General features: G+C 42.8%; 1 protein-coding gene across 2 annotated transcripts; it reads right to left on the minus strand.

Moving 5' to 3' along the window:
* Positions 1-8,263: 8,263 nt before the first annotated feature.
* On the minus strand, positions 8,264-21,293 carry LOC135531204 (antimicrobial peptide NK-lysin-like). Of its 2 annotated transcripts, none has more exons than XM_064959322.1 (6): positions 19,699-21,293; positions 18,550-18,623; positions 14,332-14,411; positions 13,766-13,849; positions 8,851-8,924; positions 8,264-8,691 (listed from the first exon to the last, which is right to left on the minus strand). In XM_064959322.1, exons 3-6 carry the CDS (start codon positions 14,401-14,403, stop codon positions 8,541-8,543), a joined length of 381 nt encoding a protein of 126 aa, XP_064815394.1. In that variant the 5' UTR covers positions 14,404-14,411; positions 18,550-18,623; positions 19,699-21,293; the 3' UTR covers positions 8,264-8,540. The 2 variants fall into 2 exon arrangements, with proteins under 2 accessions (XP_064815394.1, XP_064815395.1); XM_064959323.1 differs by lacking the exons at positions 8,264-8,691; positions 8,851-8,924 and adding exons at positions 12,700-13,349; positions 13,504-13,661.
* Between the last annotated feature and the right edge of the window lie 945 nt (positions 21,294-22,238).

Raw genomic sequence — 22,238 nt, forward strand, 5'->3', positions numbered from 1 at the left:
CGGTCTCCTTCATTTCACTATAAAACCCTTGCTATTAATGTATACTATCTCCCTGGAATGCATTCTAAAATGAGGGGCTTGGTCTCTCCCTTTTGGATATTTTACATTGGAAAAATCATCCTGTGAATTAGGGCTCAATTTGATTGTATCGTGGAAGATCCAAGTTATAGCTTGAATTAAATTTAAAGGCGAAATGACATTCATTTTTACCTTTATTTAACTAGGCAAGTCAGTTTTAAGAACAAATTCTTATTTCAATGATGGCCTAGGAACAGTGGGTTAACTGCCTTGTTCAGGGGCAGAACAACAGATTTATACCTTGTCAGTTTAGGGATTTGATCTTGCAACCTTTAGGTTACTAGTCTAACGCTCTAACCACTCGGCTACGCTGCTGCCCCCACCCTGCATTTTAACACAGATCTTCCGCAATACAGATCAAATTCCCCCCTCAACTGACAAAGGTATTTTCACTGCTTTCAGAGTACCACTATAAATGTAAACACAAGTCACGCTGTAGTACATCATGTTAGTCGTGATAACTGCTAACGATAAAGGGTTGTGCTAATGATTTCAAGGGTGTAAGTGGTCCATGTCTAAAATTTATTTTGCGACAACACTGGCCCAAAACATTCAGTATCTTGTGACTGAGGAGAATATGAGGACCACCTCTCTTATCATCAGTATTGGTCTTCTTCTGGTTGTGCAGGTAAATATGTGGACCTTCTTTTGTGAGGTAAAATGTAAGGGATATAGATAGCAACTAAATAGGCCCAATGAAATGTAACTAAATAGGTCTTGTCATGACTTGCCCTCCTGGATGGAGATCAAAGGTTCTGGCTAACCAAAGGTTTCAAGACCCCCCTTCTCCTGGGGTAGTTGGCCAGTTTCATGGCAGCAGTGAAAACCTCGCAGGAACTCTCTCTCCCACTCTGCAGAAATGGAAGTTAAAAATCCCTTTGTTATAACAGAGAGAGGTTTTGCAGTACTGTAACATCAAAAGGTTAGACATTTAAAAAAATATTTCTTACGTAAATAATGAGGATCGGGAGGGACTTAAAGCACAATCATGTCAAATCAGTTGTTGTTGTGTGATCTTATTAGGGACGGTATAACCAAATAACGGTAACTCTACAAATGTATATGTCCAAGTTATCAGATTTACAGCTACATTTTGTGGAACATATATGATTTAATATGAAACTATTTGTGAGAAGATTAAATATGATTTTTGCCTTCTAAATTAAACTGGCTCTCATGAGGACCGCCAGAAGAAAGGAAGACCCAGAGTTACCTCTGCTGCAGAGGATAAGTTCATTAGAGTTACAAGCCTTAGAAATTACATCCCAAATAAATGCTTCCGAGTTCAAGTAACAGACACATCAACTGTTCAGAGGAGACTGTGTAAATCAGGCCTTCATGGTCAAATTACTGCAAAGCAGTGGTGTAAAGTATTACTTAAATATTTTGGGGGTATCTGTACTTTACTTTCTTAATTATATTTTTGGCAACTTTTACTTCACTACATCTGAAAGAAAATAAATGTACTTCTTACTCCATATACATTTTCCCTGACACCCAAAAGTACTCGTTACATTTTAACAGGAAAATTGTCCAATTCACACACTTATCAAGAGAACATCTCTGGTCATCCCTACTGCATCTGATCTGGCAAACTCACTAAACACAAATGCTTCATTTGTAAATTATGTCTGAGTGTTGGACTGTGCCCCTGGCTATCCGTCAATATATAAAAACAAATATTTAAAAAATTGTGCAGTCTGGTTTGCTTATTATAAGGAATTTGAAATTATTTATACTTTTGATACTTAACTCTTGGGGCCGGGTGTCCCGCTAGCGGGATTGAAGCCGACAACATCCGGTGAAATTGGAGGACGCGCAATTCAAATAAATATTCATAATATTAAACATTCATGAACATACAAGTGTCTTATATCATTTAAAATCTTAACTTCTTGTTAATCCAACTGCGTTGTCAGGCTTTACGGCGAAAGCATACCATGCAATTACCTGAGGATAGCGCCCACATCAACATTTTTCAACCAGAACAGGCTTCACAAAATCACAAATAACGATAAAATAAATCACTTACCTTTGAACATCTTCCTCTGTTTGCAATCCCAAGGGTCCCAACTACAACATGAATGGTCGTTTTGTTAAAAAAATCCTTCTTTATATCCCAAAAGGCCTGTTTAGTTGGCGCCATTGATTTCACTAATCCACTCATTCAACATGTAGACAAAGGAGTCCAAAAAGCTACCGGTAAACTTGATCCAAACAAATCAAACAACGTTTCTATTCAATCCTCAGGTAGTGTAAATGTAAATAAACTATAATATTTCACACGGAAAGTACTATGTTGTATAGGAGAGGAAAATTCGTAAGCACGCGCCTTCTCTCGCGCACTGAAATACTATTTTGGTCCATGTGCTCTCCCAACAGAAACTTAAAATACTTGTTCCCTTTTTTAAAAAAGAAGCCCGAAACCTTGAAAAAAGACTTTTGACATCTAGTGGAAGCCATAGGAATTGCAATTTGGGTAACGGATAGAAGGGTTTCCAATAGAGGTCGACCGATCATGATTTTTCAACGCCAATACCGATTATTGAAGGACCAAAAAAGCGATACCGATTTTTCTGTTACTGTTACTCAGTAGCAGGTTGAGTATTCTAATAGGAAGTTGCAGACATGTCTTCACTTTCTGCTAGTTCATAACATTTTGACCATAGCATACTATTACCATGCGCTTTCCCGGCTGTACTTCCACTACTTCCTGGTCATCAAGGTCAACCTCTTGGCATTGCCCATGCATTTCCCAAACTGTGAAGAAAAACTTATACGTCACTCAAGTGATGGGTACTTCACTTGTATGGTTCTGAAACCAAAGGTGAACTTGGAGTTGATTTAGGCCTTCCACCCACAGTTCCCCTTGCACCCTATCCCAATGTACTGTGCCTTGCGAAGGTATTCGGCCCCCTTGAACTTTGCGACCTTTTGCCACATTTCAGGCTTCAAACATAAAGATATAAAACTGTATTTTTTGTGAAGAATCAACAACAAGTGGGACACAATCATGAAGTGGAACGACATTTATTGGATATTTCAAATTTTTTTAACAAATCAAAAACTGAAAAATTGGGCGTGCAAAATTATTCAGCCCCTTAAGTTAATACTTTGTAGCGCCACCTTTTGCTGCGATTACAGCTGTAAGTCGCTTGGGGGTTGTCTCTATCAGTTTTGCACATCGAGGGACTGAAATTTTTTCCCATTCCTCCTTGCAAAACAGCTCGAGCTCAGTGAGGTGGGATGGAGAGCATTTGTGAACAGCAGTTTTCAGTTCTTTCCACAGATTCTCGATTGGATTCAGGTCTGGACTTTGACTTGGCCATTCTAACACATGGATATGTTTATTTTTGAACCATTCCATTGTAGATTTTGCTTTATGTTTTGGATCATGGTCTTGTTGGAAGACAAATCTCCGTCCCAGTCTCAGGTCTTTTGCAGACTCCATCAGGTTTTCTTCCAGAATGGTCCTGTATTTGGCTCCATCCATCTTCCCATCAATTTTAACCATCTTCCCTGTCCCTGCTGAAGAAAAGCAGGCCCAAACCATGATGCTGCCACCACCATGTTTGACAGTGGGGATGTTGTGGTCAGGGTGATGAGCTGTGTTGCTTTTACGCCAAACATAACGTTTTGCATTGTTGCCAAAAAGTTCAATTTTGGTTTCATCTGACCAGAGCACCTTCTTCCACATGTTTGGTGTGTCTCCCAGGTGGCTTGTGGCAAACTTTAAACAACACTTTTTATGGATATCTTTAAGAAATGGCTTTCTTCTTGCCACTCTTCCATAAAGGCCAGATTTGTGCAATATACGACTGATTGTTGTCCTATGGACAGAGTCTCCCACCTCAGCTGTAGATCTCTGCAGTTCATCCAGAGTGATCATGGGCCTCTTGGCTGCATCTCTGATCAGTCTTCTCCTTGTATGAGCTGAAAGTTTAGAGGGACGGCCAGGTCTTGGTAGATTTGCAGTGGTCTGATACTCCTTCCATTTCAATATTATCGCTTGCACAGTGCTCCTTGGGATGTTTAAAGCTTGGGAAATCTTTTGTATCCAAATCCGGCTTTAAACTTCTTCACAACAGTATCTCGGACCTGCCTGGTGTGTTCCTTGTTCTTCATGATGCTCTCTGCGCTTTTAACGGACCTCTGAGAGTATCACAGTGCAGGTGCATTTAAACGGAAACTTGATTACACACAGGTGGATTGTATTTATCATCATTAGTCATTTAGGTCAACATTGGATCATTCAGAGATCCTCACTGAACTTCTGGAGAGAGTTTGCTGCACTGAAAGTAAAGGGGCTGAATAATTTTGCACGCCCAATTTTTTGCAATCTTGACAGCTGATTCTGCCTTGCCATTTTCTTTTGGGTGTCTTGGAGAGGAGGTCACGTGGGCAAACTCCCATTCTGAGGCGAAAGGCTTGAACTGTGCAGTAAATTGTGGGCCATTGTCCGTGATTACCTTGTCAGGCTGACCTTAACTTGCAAACTGCACCTTGCAGCGCTTTATGACTGTCTCTGCAGACAAGTCAGGGAGCAGTTCAATTTCCCAAAAGTCAGAGTAGTGATCAACGATGAGAAGATAGTCCATTTGTCTTTGGCTGAATAAGTCCATGCTGACGATTTGCCAGGCCCTTGTGGGCAGTTCGTGACACATCATGGTTTCTTTTGCTGTTCATGAGCGTACTTGTTGCATGTGGTACAGTTGCTGACAAAGTCTTTAATTTCTGCTTGCATGTTTGGCCAGTATAAAGTTTCACGAGCCTAGCGGTAGCATGTGTCACCTCCAACGTGACTGGAGTGTATGCGGGTAAGCATCTCTGGACGTAGTGATTTGGAGGGGGACTCTGGCAGCTCCGGACAGGAGGGAGACCCTGGCACAGGACTCACCAGGCTGGGGAGACCTACTGGAGGCCTGGTCCGTGGAGGAGGCACAGGATAGACCGGTCTGTGGGGGAGCACTGGAGATCTGGTGCATAGCCTTGGCACCACTCTTCCAGGCTGAATGCCCACTCTTGCCCGGCACGTGCGGGGAGCTGGAAAACGCCGCACTGGGTTCTACTGGCGAACTGGGAAACCGCACTTAGAGCTGGCGCAGGATATCCTGGCCCGAGGAGACGCACTGGAGGTCTGGAGAGCAGGGCTGGCAGAATCCGTCCTGGCTGGTACCTCACCCTAGCCCGGCAGATGTGGGGAGCTGGGATGTAGCTCACCGGGCTAAGAACGCACACAGGAGACACCATGCGCTCCACCGCATAACACGGTGCCTGACCAGTACAACGCCCCCACGGTAAGCACGGGAGTTGGCTCAGCTCTCCAACCTGACTCTGCCACACTCCCCGTGTCCCCAAATTTTTTGGGGGTTGGGGCTGCCTCTCGGGCTTCCTTGCCAGCCGTGTTCCCTCGTAATGTTGCCACTCAGCCTTAGCTGCCTCCAGTTCCTCCTGTGGATGGCGATTCTCCCCAGCCTGCCTCCATGGTCCCTTCCCATCCAGGATCTCCTCCCATGTCCAGGAGTCCATTACACCACGCTGCTTGGTCCTTTAGAGGTTGGGAGGTTCTCTCACGGCTGTTGAAGGATGAGGACCAAGGTGCAAGCGTGGTGAGCGTATATTTTCTTTATTTTAAGCAAAATTACGCCAAACAAAACAAAAAACTAACCGTGAAGCTCACAAGAAAAAGTGCTCTAAACAGAGACAACCTCCCACACACACAGGTGGGAAAAGGGTACCTAAGTATGGTTCCCAATCAGAGGCAATGATAGACAGCTGTCCCTGATTGAGAACCATACCCGGCCAAACACAAAGAAATAGAAAACATAGAACACAAAAATAAAATGCCCACCGCAACTCATGCCCTGACCAAACCAAAACAGAGACATAAGAAGGATCTCTGAGGTCAGGACATGACAGTTACAGACTTATTCTAAAATGTATTAAATAATTGTTTTCCCCTCATCAATCTACACGCAATGAAAAAGTGAAAAATGTTTAATTTTTTTAACTAAAAATAAAAAACAGAAAATACCATGCATAATTATTCACACCCTTTGCTATGAGACTCAAAATTGAGCTCAGGTGCATCTGGATTCCATTGATCATCCTTGTCTCTACAACTTGATTGGAGTCCACCTGTGGTAATTTACATTGATTGGACATGATTTAGAAAGGCACACACCTGTCTGTGTAAGGTCCCACAGTTGACAGTACATGTCAGAGCAAAAATCAAGCCATGAGGTCAAAGGAATTGTCTGTAGAGCCCTGAGACAGGATTGTGTCGAGGCACAGTTCTGGGGAAGGGTACCAAAACATTTCTGCAGCATTTAAGGTCCCTAAGAACACAGTGGCCTCCATCATTCTAAATGGAAGAAGTTTGGAACCACCAAGACTCTTCCTAGAGCTGGTCACCCAGTTAAACTGAGCAATCGGGGGATAAGGGCATTGGTCAGAGATGTGTAGCCAGACAGAACCCACTACTCAGTAAAAAGCACACAACAGCCCGCTTGGAGTTTGAAAAATAGTACCTAAAGGACTCTCAGAACATGAGAAACATGATTTTCTGGTCTGAATAAACCAAGATTGAATTCTTTGGCCTGAATGTCAAGCGTCACATCTGGAGGAATCCTGGCACCATCCCTACGGTGAAGCATGCTGATGGCAGCATCATGCTGTGGGGATGTTTATCAGAGGCAGGGACTGGGAGACTAGTCAGGATCGAGGGAAAGATGAGTGTAGCAAAGTACAGAGATCCTTGATGAAAACCGACTCGAGTGCTCAGGACCTCAGAATGGGGTGAAGTTTCACTTTCCAACAGGACAACAACCCTAAGCACACAGTCAACACAATGCAGGAGTGAATTCGGGACAAGTCTCTGAATGTCCTTGAGTGGCCCAGCCAGACCCCAGACATGAACCCGATTGAACATCTCTGGAGAGACCTGAAAAAGCTGTGCAGCGCTCTCCATCCAACCTAACAGAGCTTGAGAGGATCTGCAGAGAAGAATAGGAGAAACTCCCTAAATACAGGTGTGCCGAGCTTGTAGCGTCATACCCAAGACTCAAGGCTGTAATCGCTGCCAACGGTGCTGAATACTTACGTCAATTTGACATTTGTTTTTATTAATTTTTTTATGCATTTGCAAAAAAAATCCTAAAACCTGTTTTTTCTTTGTTATTATGGGGTATTGTGTGTAGATTGATGAAAACAAAAAACAATTTATTCAATTTAGAATAAGGCTGAAACGTAAAAATGTGGAGAAAGTGAAGGAGTCTGAATACTTTCCGAATGCACTGTATAACCGCACCCACAAAGACACACTGAAGTAGAGATATCTACATAATGCATAATATTAATATAACATAATATAAATGCCTGAGATCACTCTGCAACCTGTCATCAAATAATACACCTTGTGTATTCCACTTTTCTAACTCTCAACAAATCAAATCAAATCTTATTGGTCACATACACATGGTTAGCAGATGTTAATACGAGTGTAGCGAAATGCTTGTGATTCTAGTTCCGACCGAGCAGTAATATCTAACAAGTAATCTAACAATTTCACAACAACTACCTTATACAACAGTAGGACCATGACTGAGTTCCTAAAAGGATACAGGTCTACTAGTCAAATAAAATACAAAAATGCAGTAAAGCCAACTGGGAAGGGTTGCAGTTTTAGGAAGACTCAAATTAAACATAGATAGGTTTATGTAGTGTAATGTTTATATATCTGCTTCTGAGAGGATTCTAGCTAGACTTGAGAATAACCACATGCATGTCTTAGTCTGGCTTGCCTCACACTAAAGCTTAGACACAGCAGCTGTTGGAAGAGACTACGTGTCCAATGATTTGCTCATGCTGCACTCTCTATAAAGTATTTCAGTATGAACGCATGCATCATGATTCAAACTGTGAAAAGGTTTGTGCATGTTTAAAAAAAATGTCCCTAACCGTAATAGTGTAATAGTGTGGTTAGCAGCACAATGGGTATGCTTAAATAGTTAATAACAAGGTCGCAGTAGCACCATCCACAAGTTGCACTAACAGAAACCATTTAGTAATTGCTTTTTAGAAATTGGAAATTACAATAAATGGTGATGAAATTAGTTATCCTAACCATAATTGGCTTGGCCCAATCTCTGAGTGATATAGTGATACATTAAGGTGATAACACTGATGTGCGACTAGGAACTTTACCACAGTATCTTGAAGCTCACCCAACACCCTCCTTTGTAGAAATTTTAAACAGTGAGAAGAAGGCTTGTCAGGAAACCAAAGTGTGAAGCTGTGTTTATTTAAAATTCACAACTAGTTGGGTGTGAACATTGTTTCACTTTCAAGACTCATGACGCTCCACACCCAGTGTTGTGTCAGAGATACAGTGGCTGTGGGAAGAGACTAGGGGAACATGACAGATCAAAGCGATTTAATCATTTCTCAGGTTGACCATTTCTTCAGTCAATCAGCAAATGTTGGGAGGTTGCATGGAGGTTCGGATAGGTCAAAGGTCGCTGGGTGGAGAGGAGGCTGTAGAGTCCCGCTGAGGTCCCTGCCTGTTTCTCTGACAGGTCCACATACACCACGGAGAGACAGACAGGCCAACACCTGGACAGCAGGACACACTGAACTTACAGATCTCAGTACTGGACAGTCAGGTCACATGATCCAGAGGTAGTGTACAGGGCAGACACTTGGAAAAGACCCAGGCAGCTAAATTTAGAAGGACAAGGGTGATATACATTGAGAGAAACCACAAACACACACCTGGCGAGGGTAGCCACTCTGCCGTCCATCAGTTGATTTCCTGCAAGACTCAGGTGGGTCAGGGAGCAGTCGTCCTGTGGAACACACAAAGAACCAATCAGAGCCATGTTCTCTGTGACTCCTTTTCCATTTTCAGCAAGGGACCAATCAAATCCCAGATATCATGGTATGCCCTTGACCAGACAGTTGGTACTATGTCTATCACCCAATATGTCAGTGTTGAGTTCTCAGCTTGGCCTCCAGCTTAAACATTACTAGTTGACATGAATCCTACTTACAGGGGGACCATCACTACATTTGTTCCTCTATTGAAGACCATCTCCCTAAATTTTATCAGCATATCGATTGCGCAACCAGGGGCGGAAAAACCTTGGATCACTGTTACTCTAACTTCCGCAACGCATATAAGGCCCTGCCCCGCCCCCTTTCGGAAAAGCTGACCACGACTCCATTTTGCTGATACCTGCATACAGACAAAAGCTAAAAAAGAAGCTCCCACGCTGAGGTCTGTCCAACGCTGGTCCGACCAAGCTGACTCCACACTCCAAGACTGCTTCCATCACGTGGACTGGGACATATTTCGTATTGCGTCAGATAACAACATTGACGAATACGCTGATTCGGTGTGCGAGTTCATTAGAACGTGAGTTGAAGATGTCGTTCCCATAGCAACGATTAAAACATTCCCTAACCAGAAACCGTGGATTGATGGCAGCATTCGCGTGAAACTGAAAGCGCGAACCACTGCTTTCAATCAGGGCAAGGTGTCTGGTAACATGACTGAATACAAACAATGCAGCTATGCTCTCCGTAAGGCTATCAAACAAGCTAAGCGTCAGTACAGAGACAAAGTAGAATCCCAATTCAACGGGCTCAGACACAAGAGGCATGTGGCAGGGTCTACAGTCAATCACGGACTACAGGAAGAAATCCAGCCCAGTCACGGACCAGGATGTCTTGCTCCCAGGCAGACTAAATAACTTTTTTGCCCGCTTTGAGGACAATTCAGTGCCACTGACACTGCCTGCAACGGAAAAATGCGGTCTCTCCTTCACTGCAGCCGAGGTGAGTAAAACATTTAAACGTGTTAAACTTCGCAAGGCTGCAGGCCCAGACGGCATCCCCAGCCGCGCCCTCAGAGCATGCGCAGACCAGCTGGCTGGTGTGTTTACGGACATATTCAATCAATCCCTATACCAGTCTGCTGTTCCCACATGCTTCAAGAGGGCCATCATTGTTCCTGTTCCCAAGAAAGCTAAGGTAACTGAGCTAAATGACTACCGCCCCGTAGCACTCACTTCCGTCATCATGAAGTGCTTTGAGAGACTAGTCATGGACCATATCACCTCCACCCTACCTGACACCCTAGACCCACTCCAATTTGCTTACCGCTCAAATAGGTCCACAGACGATGCAATCTCAGCCACACTGCACACTGCCCTAACCCACCTGGACAAGAGGAATACCTATGTGAGAATGCTGTTCATCGACTACAGCTCGGCATTCAACACCATAGTACCCTCCAAGCTCGTCACCAAGCTCGAGACCCTGGGTCTCGACCCCGCCCTGTGCAACTGGGTACTGGACTTCCTGACGGGCCGCCCCTCAGGTGGTGAGGGTAGGTAACAACATCTCCTCCCCGCTGATCCTCAACACTGGGGCCCCACAAGGGTGCGTTCTGAGCCCTCTCCTGTACTCCCTGTTCACCCACGACTGCGTGGCCACACACGCCTCCAACTCAATCATCAAGTTTGCGGACGACACAACAGTGGTAGGCTTGATTACCAACAACGACGAGACGGCCTACAGGGAGGAGGTGAGGGCCCTCGGAGTGTGGTGTCAGGAAAATAACCTCACACTCAATGTCAACAAAACTAAGGAGATGATTGTGGACTTCAGGAAACAGCAGAGGGAACACCCCCCTATCCACATCGATGGAACAGTAGTGGAGAGAGTAGCAAGTTTTAAGTTCCTCGGCATACACATCACAGACAAACTGAATTGGTCCACTCACACAGACAGCATCGTGAAGAAGGCGCAGAAGCGCCTCTTCAACCTCAGGAGGCTGAAGAAATTCGGCTTGTCACCAAAAGCACTCACAAACTTCTACAGATGCACAATCGAGAGCATCCTGGCGGGCTGTATCACCGCCTGGTACGGCCACTGCTCCGCCCTCAACCGTAAGGCTCTCCAGAGGGTAGTGAGGTCTGCACAACGCATCACCGGGGGCAAACTACCTGCCCTCCAGGACACCTACACCACCCGATGTTACAGGAAGGCCATAAAGATCATCAAGGACACCAACCACCCGAGCCACTGCCTGTTCACCCCGCTATCATCCAGAAGGCGAGGTCAGTACAGGTGCATCAAAGCTGGGACCGAGAGACTGAAAAACAGCTTCTATCTCAAGGCCATCAGACTGTTAAACAGCCACCACTAACATTGAGTGGCTGCTGCCAACACACTGACACTGACTCAACTCCAGCCACTTTAATAATGGGAATTGATGGGAAATGATGTAAATATATCACTAGCCACTTTAAACAACGCTACCTTATATAATGTTACTTACCCTACATTATTCATCTCATATGCATACGTATATACTGTACTCTATATCATCGACTGCATCCTTATGTAATACATGTATCACTAGCCACTTTAACTATGCCACTTTGTTTACATACTCATCTTATATGTATATACTGTACTCAATACCATCTACTGTATCTTGCCTATGCTGCTCTGTACCATCACTCATTCATATATCCTTATGTACATATTCTTTATCCCCTTACACTGTGTATAAGACAGTAGTTTAGGAATTGTTAGTTAGATTACTTGTTGGTTATTACTGCATTGTCGGAACTAGAAGCACAAGCATTTCACTACACTCGCATTAACATCTGCTAACCATGTGTATATGACAAATACAATTTGATTTGATTTGATTTGATTTCTTGCCATAGCTCTCCATTAAGTCAAATGGTGTACACACTTTAATATACAACCAATGTATCCTAACTACCAAATGTGCCTAATTTCAAGTTTATAACTGTGCACTTTCCTCAAACAATAGCATGGTATTCTTTCACTGTAATTGCTACTGTGAATGTGCAGTTAGATTAACAAGAATTTAAGCTTTATACCCATATCAGATATGTCTATGTCCTGGGAAATGTTCTTGTTACTTACACCCTCATGCTAATCACATTAGCCAATGTTAGCTCAACCATCTCGTGGGGGGGGGGGGGGGACACTGATCCGGGAGAGGTTAACTCATACTCAAATAATGTTGTCTCAACCCATACTCGTATTTGGAGAAAAAAACTCTTCAAAAACCCAGTCTCAAACTTGTATCTCAAACAGACCTTTCAAAAAACGCTTGCTATTTCCTCATAAAACATGATATCATCTCCCTGAGGAGGATGAGCTGGCCAATCAGTGGTCTACTCGCATTAAAATGTGTATTGACCAGTATACGCCCACACCATTCTGTTGTTGGGGTACGCCCACACCTTCACAGAAAAGCTGCTTTTGAATTAACATTACTTAATAAAACATTTTTGGAAGGAAAACTATTTCACTCATATTGTTATTAATTGTAAGTCATATTTCATAGATATCTGAAAACACTGGACAGTTATTTGTTGGATAAGTTACTTCTAGCCATGTACCAAACAATGAAGATTGATTTTACGGAAAACTGAGATTCTAAACCAATAGGTAGCCAAAATGCCAACATGAGTTCCTAGACATTGTAATTAAATGCTTTATCATGATATGTTAATCAGTAAAAGTTCTAATTAGCTACATTTCTAGAGTAATGTCAGAGGTGTCAAATAAGAGTTGTAGTTGTACTATCAATTGAGGTTTATTTTTTGCCCAGACAAAAAGTTCAAACAAACATTAAAAATGTTCAACATTTTGGACTAAAATAGCAAAAGATTTACATTTGTAGATGATACAAAATGTACTGCAGTTTTAGACTGATTCCTACACTATTATAAACCGGATCATTTGAGTCCTGGATGTTGTTTGGCTGAAAGCCATGGTATATGAGACAATATACCACGGATATGACGCAAATCAAATTACATACTTTTCTAATTACATTGGTAACCTGTTTATAATAGCAACAAGGCACCTCTGGGGTGTGTGTTATAGGGCCATTATACCACAGCTAAGGGTTGTATCCAGGCAATCCCCATTGCATGGTGAATAAGAACAGCCCATAGCCATGGTAAATTGGCCATATACCAACACCCCCTCTGGCCTTATTGCTTAATTATAATACATGTTCCCAAAACATTATTTCAGAACCTATTCATTCCAACTTCATCATCCATTTATACAATTGTGTTGTGACTAGTTTGAAAAAGAAAGAGCAAGAGGCTGGCAGCATAGCATTGTCTTGACACCTGAACATCCATCTTCTCACTTTGGAATCTGGATACTGGCTGCTTGGTCAGTAGCTCAGGTCCAAAACTTCCTTTGGTCTAAAGATGCACAAAAAGATTACATGAGTGGAAGATCGGAATACATAACCGCATATTTTCATATCAATGAATACATTCTACTCAATAGTGTTTAAATTATCAAGCACAAGTGAAGAGTGACTAAAGAGTATGTTGAATGGTTTCTTGTACTCACTTGCAGGCCTTAATGTTAACACAGATGGTCCTCACGTCATCGCTTGTGCTAAGCTCCTCAATCAGCACCCACAAGTGTTTTTTCACCAGGTGTTTACACATAGATTTTACGAAAGGGATTTTATCGCAAATGGACAATAGCTTCTGCTTTATCTCCTCCTATTGATGAAAGTTGACATTTTCAGGGAAATATCACAGTAAATAGTAAAGAGTGCAATTTCGTGAAAGGACACTCTTATCAAATGTAATGCTATGGAAGCTACCTGGCTAGAGGAAGTGGAGATGGATTTCTTCACTTTTTTCAGTGCCCACTCACACACCCAGCAGGTTGCCTTTAGCTGTTGCTCCTTTGGAAAGCACAAACAGACAAGAATTTGTAATTTTTTTGTAATAAATCGGTCGCTGTGCCCTGAGCAAGGGACTGAAACATAATTGCTTCAGGGGCTCTGTACAATGGCGACCCTGCCCGTGACCGCTCTCCCTGTTGGTGTCTCAGGGGGAGTTGGGATATGCAAAAAAATATACATGTCCATTACACACTTTTGTGCAACAAAACAAATATAAGCACCCCCCCCAAATTATTTTTTTATTAAATTATGGTGTGATGTATTCAGTGTTATGGTGTAAGTGAATATGTGAATATGTAATGTGTAATGTGAAAGTCAGGGGTTGGACAATAGTTTCTTCAGTCAATGTATATTTTTAGTTATATTTACATCTATGATTAAGTTCTGTTACTCAGTAGCAGGTTGAGTATTCTAATAGGAAGTTGCAGAAATGTCTTCACTTTCTGCTGGTTCATAACATTTTGACCATAGCATACTATTACCATGCGCTTCTCCGGCTGTACTTCCACTACTTCCTGGTCATCAAGGTCAACCTCTTGGCATTGCCCATGCATTTCCCAAACTGTGAAGAAAAACTTATACGTCACTCAAGTGATGGGTACTTCACTTGTATGGTTCTGAAACCAAAGGTGAACTTGGAGTTGATTTAGGCCTTCCACCCACAGTTCCCCTTGCACCCTATCCCAATGTATGTACTGAATATATAGTAGTTACTACTTGAGTTAATACATAAAATCTCACTTGAACAAGCCAGCAGACTGAAGGCAAGGAGGACCAGAGAGGTCTTCATGATTTGTGCTGGTAGAGATGTGAAGAGTAAAAGTTGTGTTGGGGTCTGGTAAAGTGACTTACGAATCAGACAAGCCCCTTTTTATACAGAAGCCCCTCTAGCCACAGCTCCCTGTACAAACCCCACCTACGATATATTGATAGTACATCTCACATTAACCACAAGACACAAACCTTACAAGTCAACAGGATATTACGTGGAAGGACTTAACATTTTCTTGTGGTTTAGACCTACATTACATACTGATGAGGAGTAATCTTCATAATCACCTTTTTCCATCTCGACACAGTCTGATTTTCATTGTAATTTAATATTAGTTAGTCAATTACAGATGAAGCAATGTACTGTATGTGTTGGAAAGAGCAGGTGTTCTTATTTATCTGTGTCTGAAATGCATCTGAGGTATTGGAGAGCTCAGGATAACATCAGGGACAAAACAAATGTTATATCAGTGTTTGTGGTTAATGTTTCAGTATGATATGTTGGATAAAGGAATAAAGGCAGACACCAATGTCAAGTTCAATAGCCTTGTTTGTGCATTGTACAAATCCCCACATATGGAGTCGGGGAACAGTCCGGCTAGTCGAATACCTATCAACTAGACACCGTAATATCATCCTTTTCAATAGAAAGTGCAAACATAAAGGCATAACATTAAGTTCTTAACAGTCTGGTCATAACAATAGAAAAAGCATGATTTTTTTTTAACATCAGTTGTCATCTTCCTTTTTAAAGTGTATTTTATTATTTAAGAAAAATGTATATTTTAATTAACCAAGGGCAAGTTAACAGTCTCTTGCTTACAGTAAGCCTGTCCGGTGGCTTGCACAAACGACCAACCCGTGAGTAAGTATTGGCTCTGACAGGGGTAGGATTAGGGCCACGATCTGGAGAGCTTGGTGGGGTAGAAGCCTCACCTTCAGTTGGCTCATGTCTCAATTCTGAGCCCCTTACCCTAGGCCTGGACTGCGATCCAGCTCAACTAGGTGAGTGTATGGCGTGTTCTGGTTTGTCCGCTCTGCTACGCGCAGATAATTGGATTGTGACGATAGAGGGAGCCACCAACATCCACCAGGTAAGAACGTGGTGCAACTCTCTGCAGGCATGTTGCTCAGCCTCCAAAGTCCTGTGTGGTCTCCCGGCAGCGGTTTCATCCTTATCGTTTCACCCATCTCCAGCTCTGGTAGGTCTCGAGCAGTCCGGTCGTAGAAGCACTTAGCGAGCTGCTTTCTGTGACGCAGTTTGTCCGTGACGGCAACCATGACGCAGGGCTCAAGTAGCTTGTTAGCTACAGAGATGGTAGTCTTCAGACGTCTGGACAGAAGGCGTTGTGCTGGGCTGCTGTCCATGTTTTCGGTGGGTGTGTTCCTCTACTGTAAGATCGCTTTCCATGGGTCGTTGCCATCGCGCAAGGCCCTGCTTAACAGGTTTTTTGCAATCTTGACAGCTGATTCTGCCTTGCCATTTGCTTTTGGGTGTCTTGGAGAGGAGGTCACGTGGGCAAACTCCCATTCTGAGACGAAAGGCTTGAACTGTGCAGTAAATTGTGGGCCATTGTCCGTGATTACCTTGTCAGGCTGACCTTAACTTGCAAACTGCACCTTGCAGCGCTTTATGACTGTCTCTGCAGACAAGTCAGGGAGCAGTTCAATTTCCCAAAAGTCAGAGTAGTGATCAACGATGAGAAGATATTCAGCCACAGACAAAAGGACTAAGTCCATGCTGACGATTTGCCAGGTCCTTGTGGGCAGTTCGTGACACATCATGGTTTCCTTTTGCTGTTCATGAGCGTACTTGTTGCATGTGGTACAGTTGCTGACAAAGTCTTTAATTTCTGCTTGCATGTTTGGACGGTATAATGTTACACGAGCCTGGCGGTAGCATGTGTCACCTCCAACGTGACTGGAGTGTATGCGGGTAAGCATCTCTGGACGTAGTGATTTGGAGGGGGACTCTGGCAGCTCCGGACAGGAGGGAGACCCTGGCACAGGACTCACCAGGCTGGGGAGACCTACTGGAGGCCTGGTCCGTGGAGGAGGCACAGGATAGACCGGTCTGTGGGGGAGCACTGGAGATCTGGTGCGTAGCCTGGCACCACTCATCCAGGCTGAATGCCCACTCTTGCCCGGCACGTGTGGGGAGCTGGAAAACGCCGCACTGGGTTCTACTGGCGAACTGGGGAAACCGTACTTAGAGCTGGCGCAGGATATCCTGGCCCGAGGAGACGCACTGGAGGTCTGGAGAGCAGGGCTGGCACAATCTGTCCTGGCTGGATCCTCACCCTAGCCCGGCAGATGTGGGAAGCTGGGATGTAGCTCACCGGGCTAAGAACGCACACAGGAGACACCATGCGCTCCACCGCATAACACGGTGCCTGACCAGTACAACGCCCCACGGTAAGCACGGGAGTTGGCTCAGGTCTCCAACCTGACTCTGCCACACTCCCCGTGTGCCCCCAAATTGTTTGGGGTTGGGGCTGCCTCTCGGGCTTCCTTGCAAGCCGTGTTCCCCGTAATGTTGCCACTCAGCCTTAGCTGCCTCCAGTTCCTCCTGTGGATGGCGATTCTCCCCAGCCTGCCTCCAGGGTCCCTTCCCATCCAGGATCTCCTCCCATGTCCAGGAGTCCATTACACCACGCTGCTTGGTCCTTTAGAGGTTGGGAGGTTCTCTCACGGCTGTTGAAGGATGAGGACCAAGGTGCAAGCATGGAGAGCGTATATTTTCTTTATTTTAAGCAAAATTACGCCAAACAAAACAAAAAACTAACCGTGAAGCTCACAAGAAAAGTGCTCTAAACAGAGACAACCTCCCACACAGAAGACTCAAATTAAACATACATAGGTTTATGTAGTGTAATGTTTATATATCTGCTTCTGAGAGGATTCTAGCTAGACTTGAGAATAACCACATGCATGTCTTAGTCTGGCTTGCCTCACACTAAAAGCTTAGACACAGCAGCTGTTGGAAGAGACTACGTGTCCAATGATTTGCTCATGCTGCACTCTCTATAAAGTATTTCAGTATGAACGCATGCATCATGATTCAAACTGTGAAAAGGTTTGTGCATGTTTAAAAAAAATGTCCCTAACCGTAATAGTGTAATAGTGTGGTTAGCAGCACAATGGGTATGCTTAAATAGTTAATAACAAGGTCGCAGTAGCACCATCCACAAGTTGCACTAACAGAAACCATTTAGTAATTGCTTTTTAGAAATTGGAAATTACAATAAATGGTGATGAAATTAGTTATCCTAACCATAATTGGCTTGGCCCAATCTCTGAGTGATATAGTGATACATTAAGGATTAAGGTGATAACACTGATGTGCGACTAGGAACTTTACCACAGTATCTTGAAGCTCACCCAACACCCTCCTTTGTAGAAATTTTAAACAGTGAGAAGAAGGCTTGTCAGGAAACCAAAGTGTGAAGCTGTGTTTATTTAAAATTCACAACTAGTTGGGTGTGAACATTGTTTCACTTGCAAGACTCATGACGCTCCACACCCAGTGTTGTGTCAGAGATACAGTGGCTGTGGGAAGAGACTAGGGGGAACATGACAGATGAAAGCGATTTAATCATTTCTCAGGTTGACCATTTCTTCAGTCAATCAGCAAATGTTGGGAGGTTGCATGGAGGTTCGGATAGGTCAAAGGTCGCTGGGTGGAGAGGAGGCTGTAGAGTCCCGCTGAGGTCCCTGCCTGTTTCTCTGACAGGTCCACATACACCACGGAGAGACAGACAGGCAGACACCTGGACAGCAGGACACACTGAACTTACAGATCTCAGTACTGGACAGTCAGGTCACATGATCCAGAGGTAGTGTACAGGGCAGACACTTGGAAAAGACCCAGGCAGCTAAATTTAGAAGGACAAGGGTGATATACATTGAGAGAAACCACAAACACACACCTGGCGAGGGTAGCCACTCTGCCGTCCATCAGTTGATTTCCTGCAAGACTCAGGTGGGTCAGGGAGCAGTCGTCCTGTGGAACACACAAAGAACCAATCAGAGCCATGTTCTCTGTGACTCCTTTTCCATTTTCAGCAAGGGACCAATCAAATCCCAGATATCATGGTATGCCCTTGACCAGGCAGTTGGTACTATGTCTATCACCCAATATGTCAGTGTTGAGTTCTCAGCTTGGCCTCCAGCTTAAACATTAATAGTTGACATGAATCCTACTTACAGGGGGACCATCACTACATTTGTTCCTCTATTGAAGACCATCTTGCCATAGCTCTCCATTAAGTCAAATGGTGTACACACTTTAATATACAACCAATGTATCCTATCTACTATATCAGCACATGCTTCTTAGCTTGAATACCAAAGGCAAAGTTGTGCAGCAGATAAGTGGATGACATACTTCCTTTTCAACATGAGGTGCCTGCCTCTGACCCGTGGTTTAGGTTTACTGGTTAGCAGACCACAGAAAACAGGCGCTTTTTATCACTGGCCTACACACAATACCCCATAATGTAAAAATGAAATAATACCATCATGCCATAGCTCTCCATTATGTCAAATGGTGTACACACTTTAATATACAACCATTGTATCCTACCATATCAGCACATGCTTCTTAGCTTGAATACCAAAGGCAAAGTTGTGCAGCAGATAAGTGTATGACAAACTTCCTTTTCAACCTGTGAAATGTTTTCACAACTTGCAAGCTGCCTGCCTCAGACCCGTAGTTTAGGTTTACTGGTTAGCAGACCACAGACAACAAACACTTTACAGAGAAACAGAAGTTCCATTACCAGAAACCCAACCAATTGTTTCGATAAATTCTGTTGAAAGCTTCTTTATGATTTTACTGATTTATTTATTGTATTTGCAGTCTTTATCATGTTCCTTGCTGGACAAATTTCCTCAACTAAGTAAATATTTACTGATGAGACTGTGAAAGTTTATGCAGTTATTTAGACAAACAATGTTTAATTTATGTGAAAGTACACAATAGAATATTATTTTATTTTAATTTGTGTGTGTGTGCATTTGTATTTGTGCATTTGTACGTGTGTGTGTGTGTGTTCATCTGGGAAATGAGTACTAACGTCAGATGTTTTGAAGGAGGGTGGTCAGCGGTTCCACAGCGGATGGCAGACAGATCGAGTTGAGTGAGACATTGGAGAGGCAGAGTCTTCAGGACCAGCTCAAAGCCCATAGAGCACAGGGCGATATGGGACAGATTCACCAACTTCAGGTGCCCTGTTCCTGTAGGACGATGATATGGCTGATTCTTAGGTCACATTTCAAGAACCACGTCACAAACAGAGGGTACTGAATTATGTGCCCCTACAAGCCCATACAGGGACATGGCACAGAAACTTACAAGTCAGTATCATACAATGCCTTCAGAAAGTATTCACACCCTTTGACTTTTTCCACATTTTGTTGTGTTACATCCTGAATTTAAAATTAAATAAATTGAGCTTTTTGTCACTGGCCTACACACAATACTTGACAAATCAATACCCCATCTAAAAATGAAAATCTGAAATGTCTTGAGTCAATATGTATTTAACCACTTTGTTATGGCATGCCTAAATAAGTCCAGGATAAAAATGTGCTTAAAACCTCTTGAAGCTAGGGGGCACTATTTTTATGTTTGGAAAAATAACATTCCCAAAGTTAACGGCCTTTTTCTCAGGACCAGATGCTAGAATATGCATATATTCGACAGCTTAGGATAGAAAACACTCTAAAGTTTCCAAAACTGTCAAAATATTGTCTGTGAGTATAACATAACTGATATTGCAGGTGAAACCTGAGGAAAATCAAAGCAGGAAGCTGTTTCTATTTTGAAAACTCCATGTTCCATAGCCTGCCATTGCTCCATTTAAAGGGATATCAAACAGATTTCTTTTCCTATCGCTTCCGCAAGGTGTCAACAGTCTTCAGACATAGTTTCAGGCTTTTATTTTGAAAGATGAGCCAGAACGGTAACATTGCGTCAAGTGGTCACATGAGCTTTGCTCGCGCAACAGAATTTGGACAGCTATTGTTTTCCCTCTCCCACTGTGAAAGACATATGCGGTTGATATTTTATCGATTATATATTTTAAAAACAACCTTAGGATTGATTATAAAAAACGTTTGACATGTTTCTGTGGACATTATGGATATTATTTGGAATTTTTGTCTGCGTTGTCGTGACGGCTCTTTCCTGTGGATTTCTGAACATAACGCGACAAACAAACAGAGGTATTTTGATATAAAAATAATCTTTATGGAACAAAAGGATCATTTGTTGTGTAACTGGGAGTCTCGTGAGTAAAACATCCAAAGATCATCAAAGGTAAACGAATAATTTGATTGCTTTTCTGATTTTCGTGACCCAGCTACTTAATGCTTAGTGTACATAATGTCTTTCTATGCTATCGATAAACTTACATAAACGCTTGGATTTGCTTTCGCTGTAAAGCATTATTTAAAAATCTGAGATGACAGGTGGATTAACAAAAGGCTAAGGTGTGTTTTGCAATATTGCACTTGTGATTTCATGAATATGAATATTTTTAGTAATATTCTTTGACTGTGGCGCTATGCTCGGAAATCTGTATTTTTGGACACCGATTTTGCCAATTTCCTCTTTATTTTTTTAACTTCTTCGATATAGGAGGCACTCTTAATTTTGGATAAAAAAACGTTCCCGTTTTAAACAAGATATTTGTCACGAAAAGATGCTCGACTATGCATATAATTGACAGCTTTGGAAAGAAAAACACTCTGACGTTTCCAAAACTGCAAAGATATTGTCTGTGAGAGCCACAGAACTTATGCTTCAGGCGAAAGCAAGATGAAATTTCAAACAGGAAATGGCCCAGATTCTGAAGGCGCTGTGTTCCAATGTCTCCTTATATGGCTGTGAATGCGCCAGGAATGAGCCTACACTTTCTGTCGTTACCCCAAGGTGTCTGCAGCATTGTGACGTATTTGTAGGCATATCATTGGAAGATTGACCATAAGAGACTACATTTACCAGGTGCCCGCTTGGTGTCCTCCGTCGAAATTATTGCGTAATCTCCAGCTGCGTGCATGTTTCCATTTTCTTCAGAGGAGAAACACAACTGCCACGAATGATTTATCATCGAATAGATGTGTGAAAAACACCTTGAGGATTGATTCTAAACAATGTTTGCCATGTTTCTGTCGATATTATGGAGTTAATTTGGAAAAAAAAGTTTGGCGTTGTAATGACTGAATTTTCGTTTTTTTCTTAGCCAAACGTGATGAACAAACGGAGCGATTTCTCCTACACAAATAATCTTTTTTTGGAAAAACTGAACATTTGCTATCTAACTGAGAGTCTTCTCAGTGAAAACATCAAAGTTCTTCAAAGGTAAATTATTTTATTTGAATGCTTTTCTTGTTTTCGTGAAAAAGTTGCCTGCTGAATGCTAGGCTAAGGCTATGCTCGCTATTAATACCTCTTACACAAATGCTTGTGTAGCGATGGTTGAAAAGCATATTTTGAAAATCTGAGATGACAGTGTTGTTAACAAAAGGCTAAGCTTGTGAGTGAATATATTTATTTCATTTCATTTGCGATTTTCATGAATAGTTAACATTGCGTTATGCCAATGAGCTTGAG

Source organism: Oncorhynchus masou, unplaced genomic scaffold (genome assembly GCF_036934945.1).
Source record: "Oncorhynchus masou masou isolate Uvic2021 unplaced genomic scaffold, UVic_Omas_1.1 unplaced_scaffold_1552, whole genome shotgun sequence".
NCBI classification, from domain to species: Eukaryota; Metazoa; Chordata; class Actinopteri; order Salmoniformes; family Salmonidae; genus Oncorhynchus; species Oncorhynchus masou.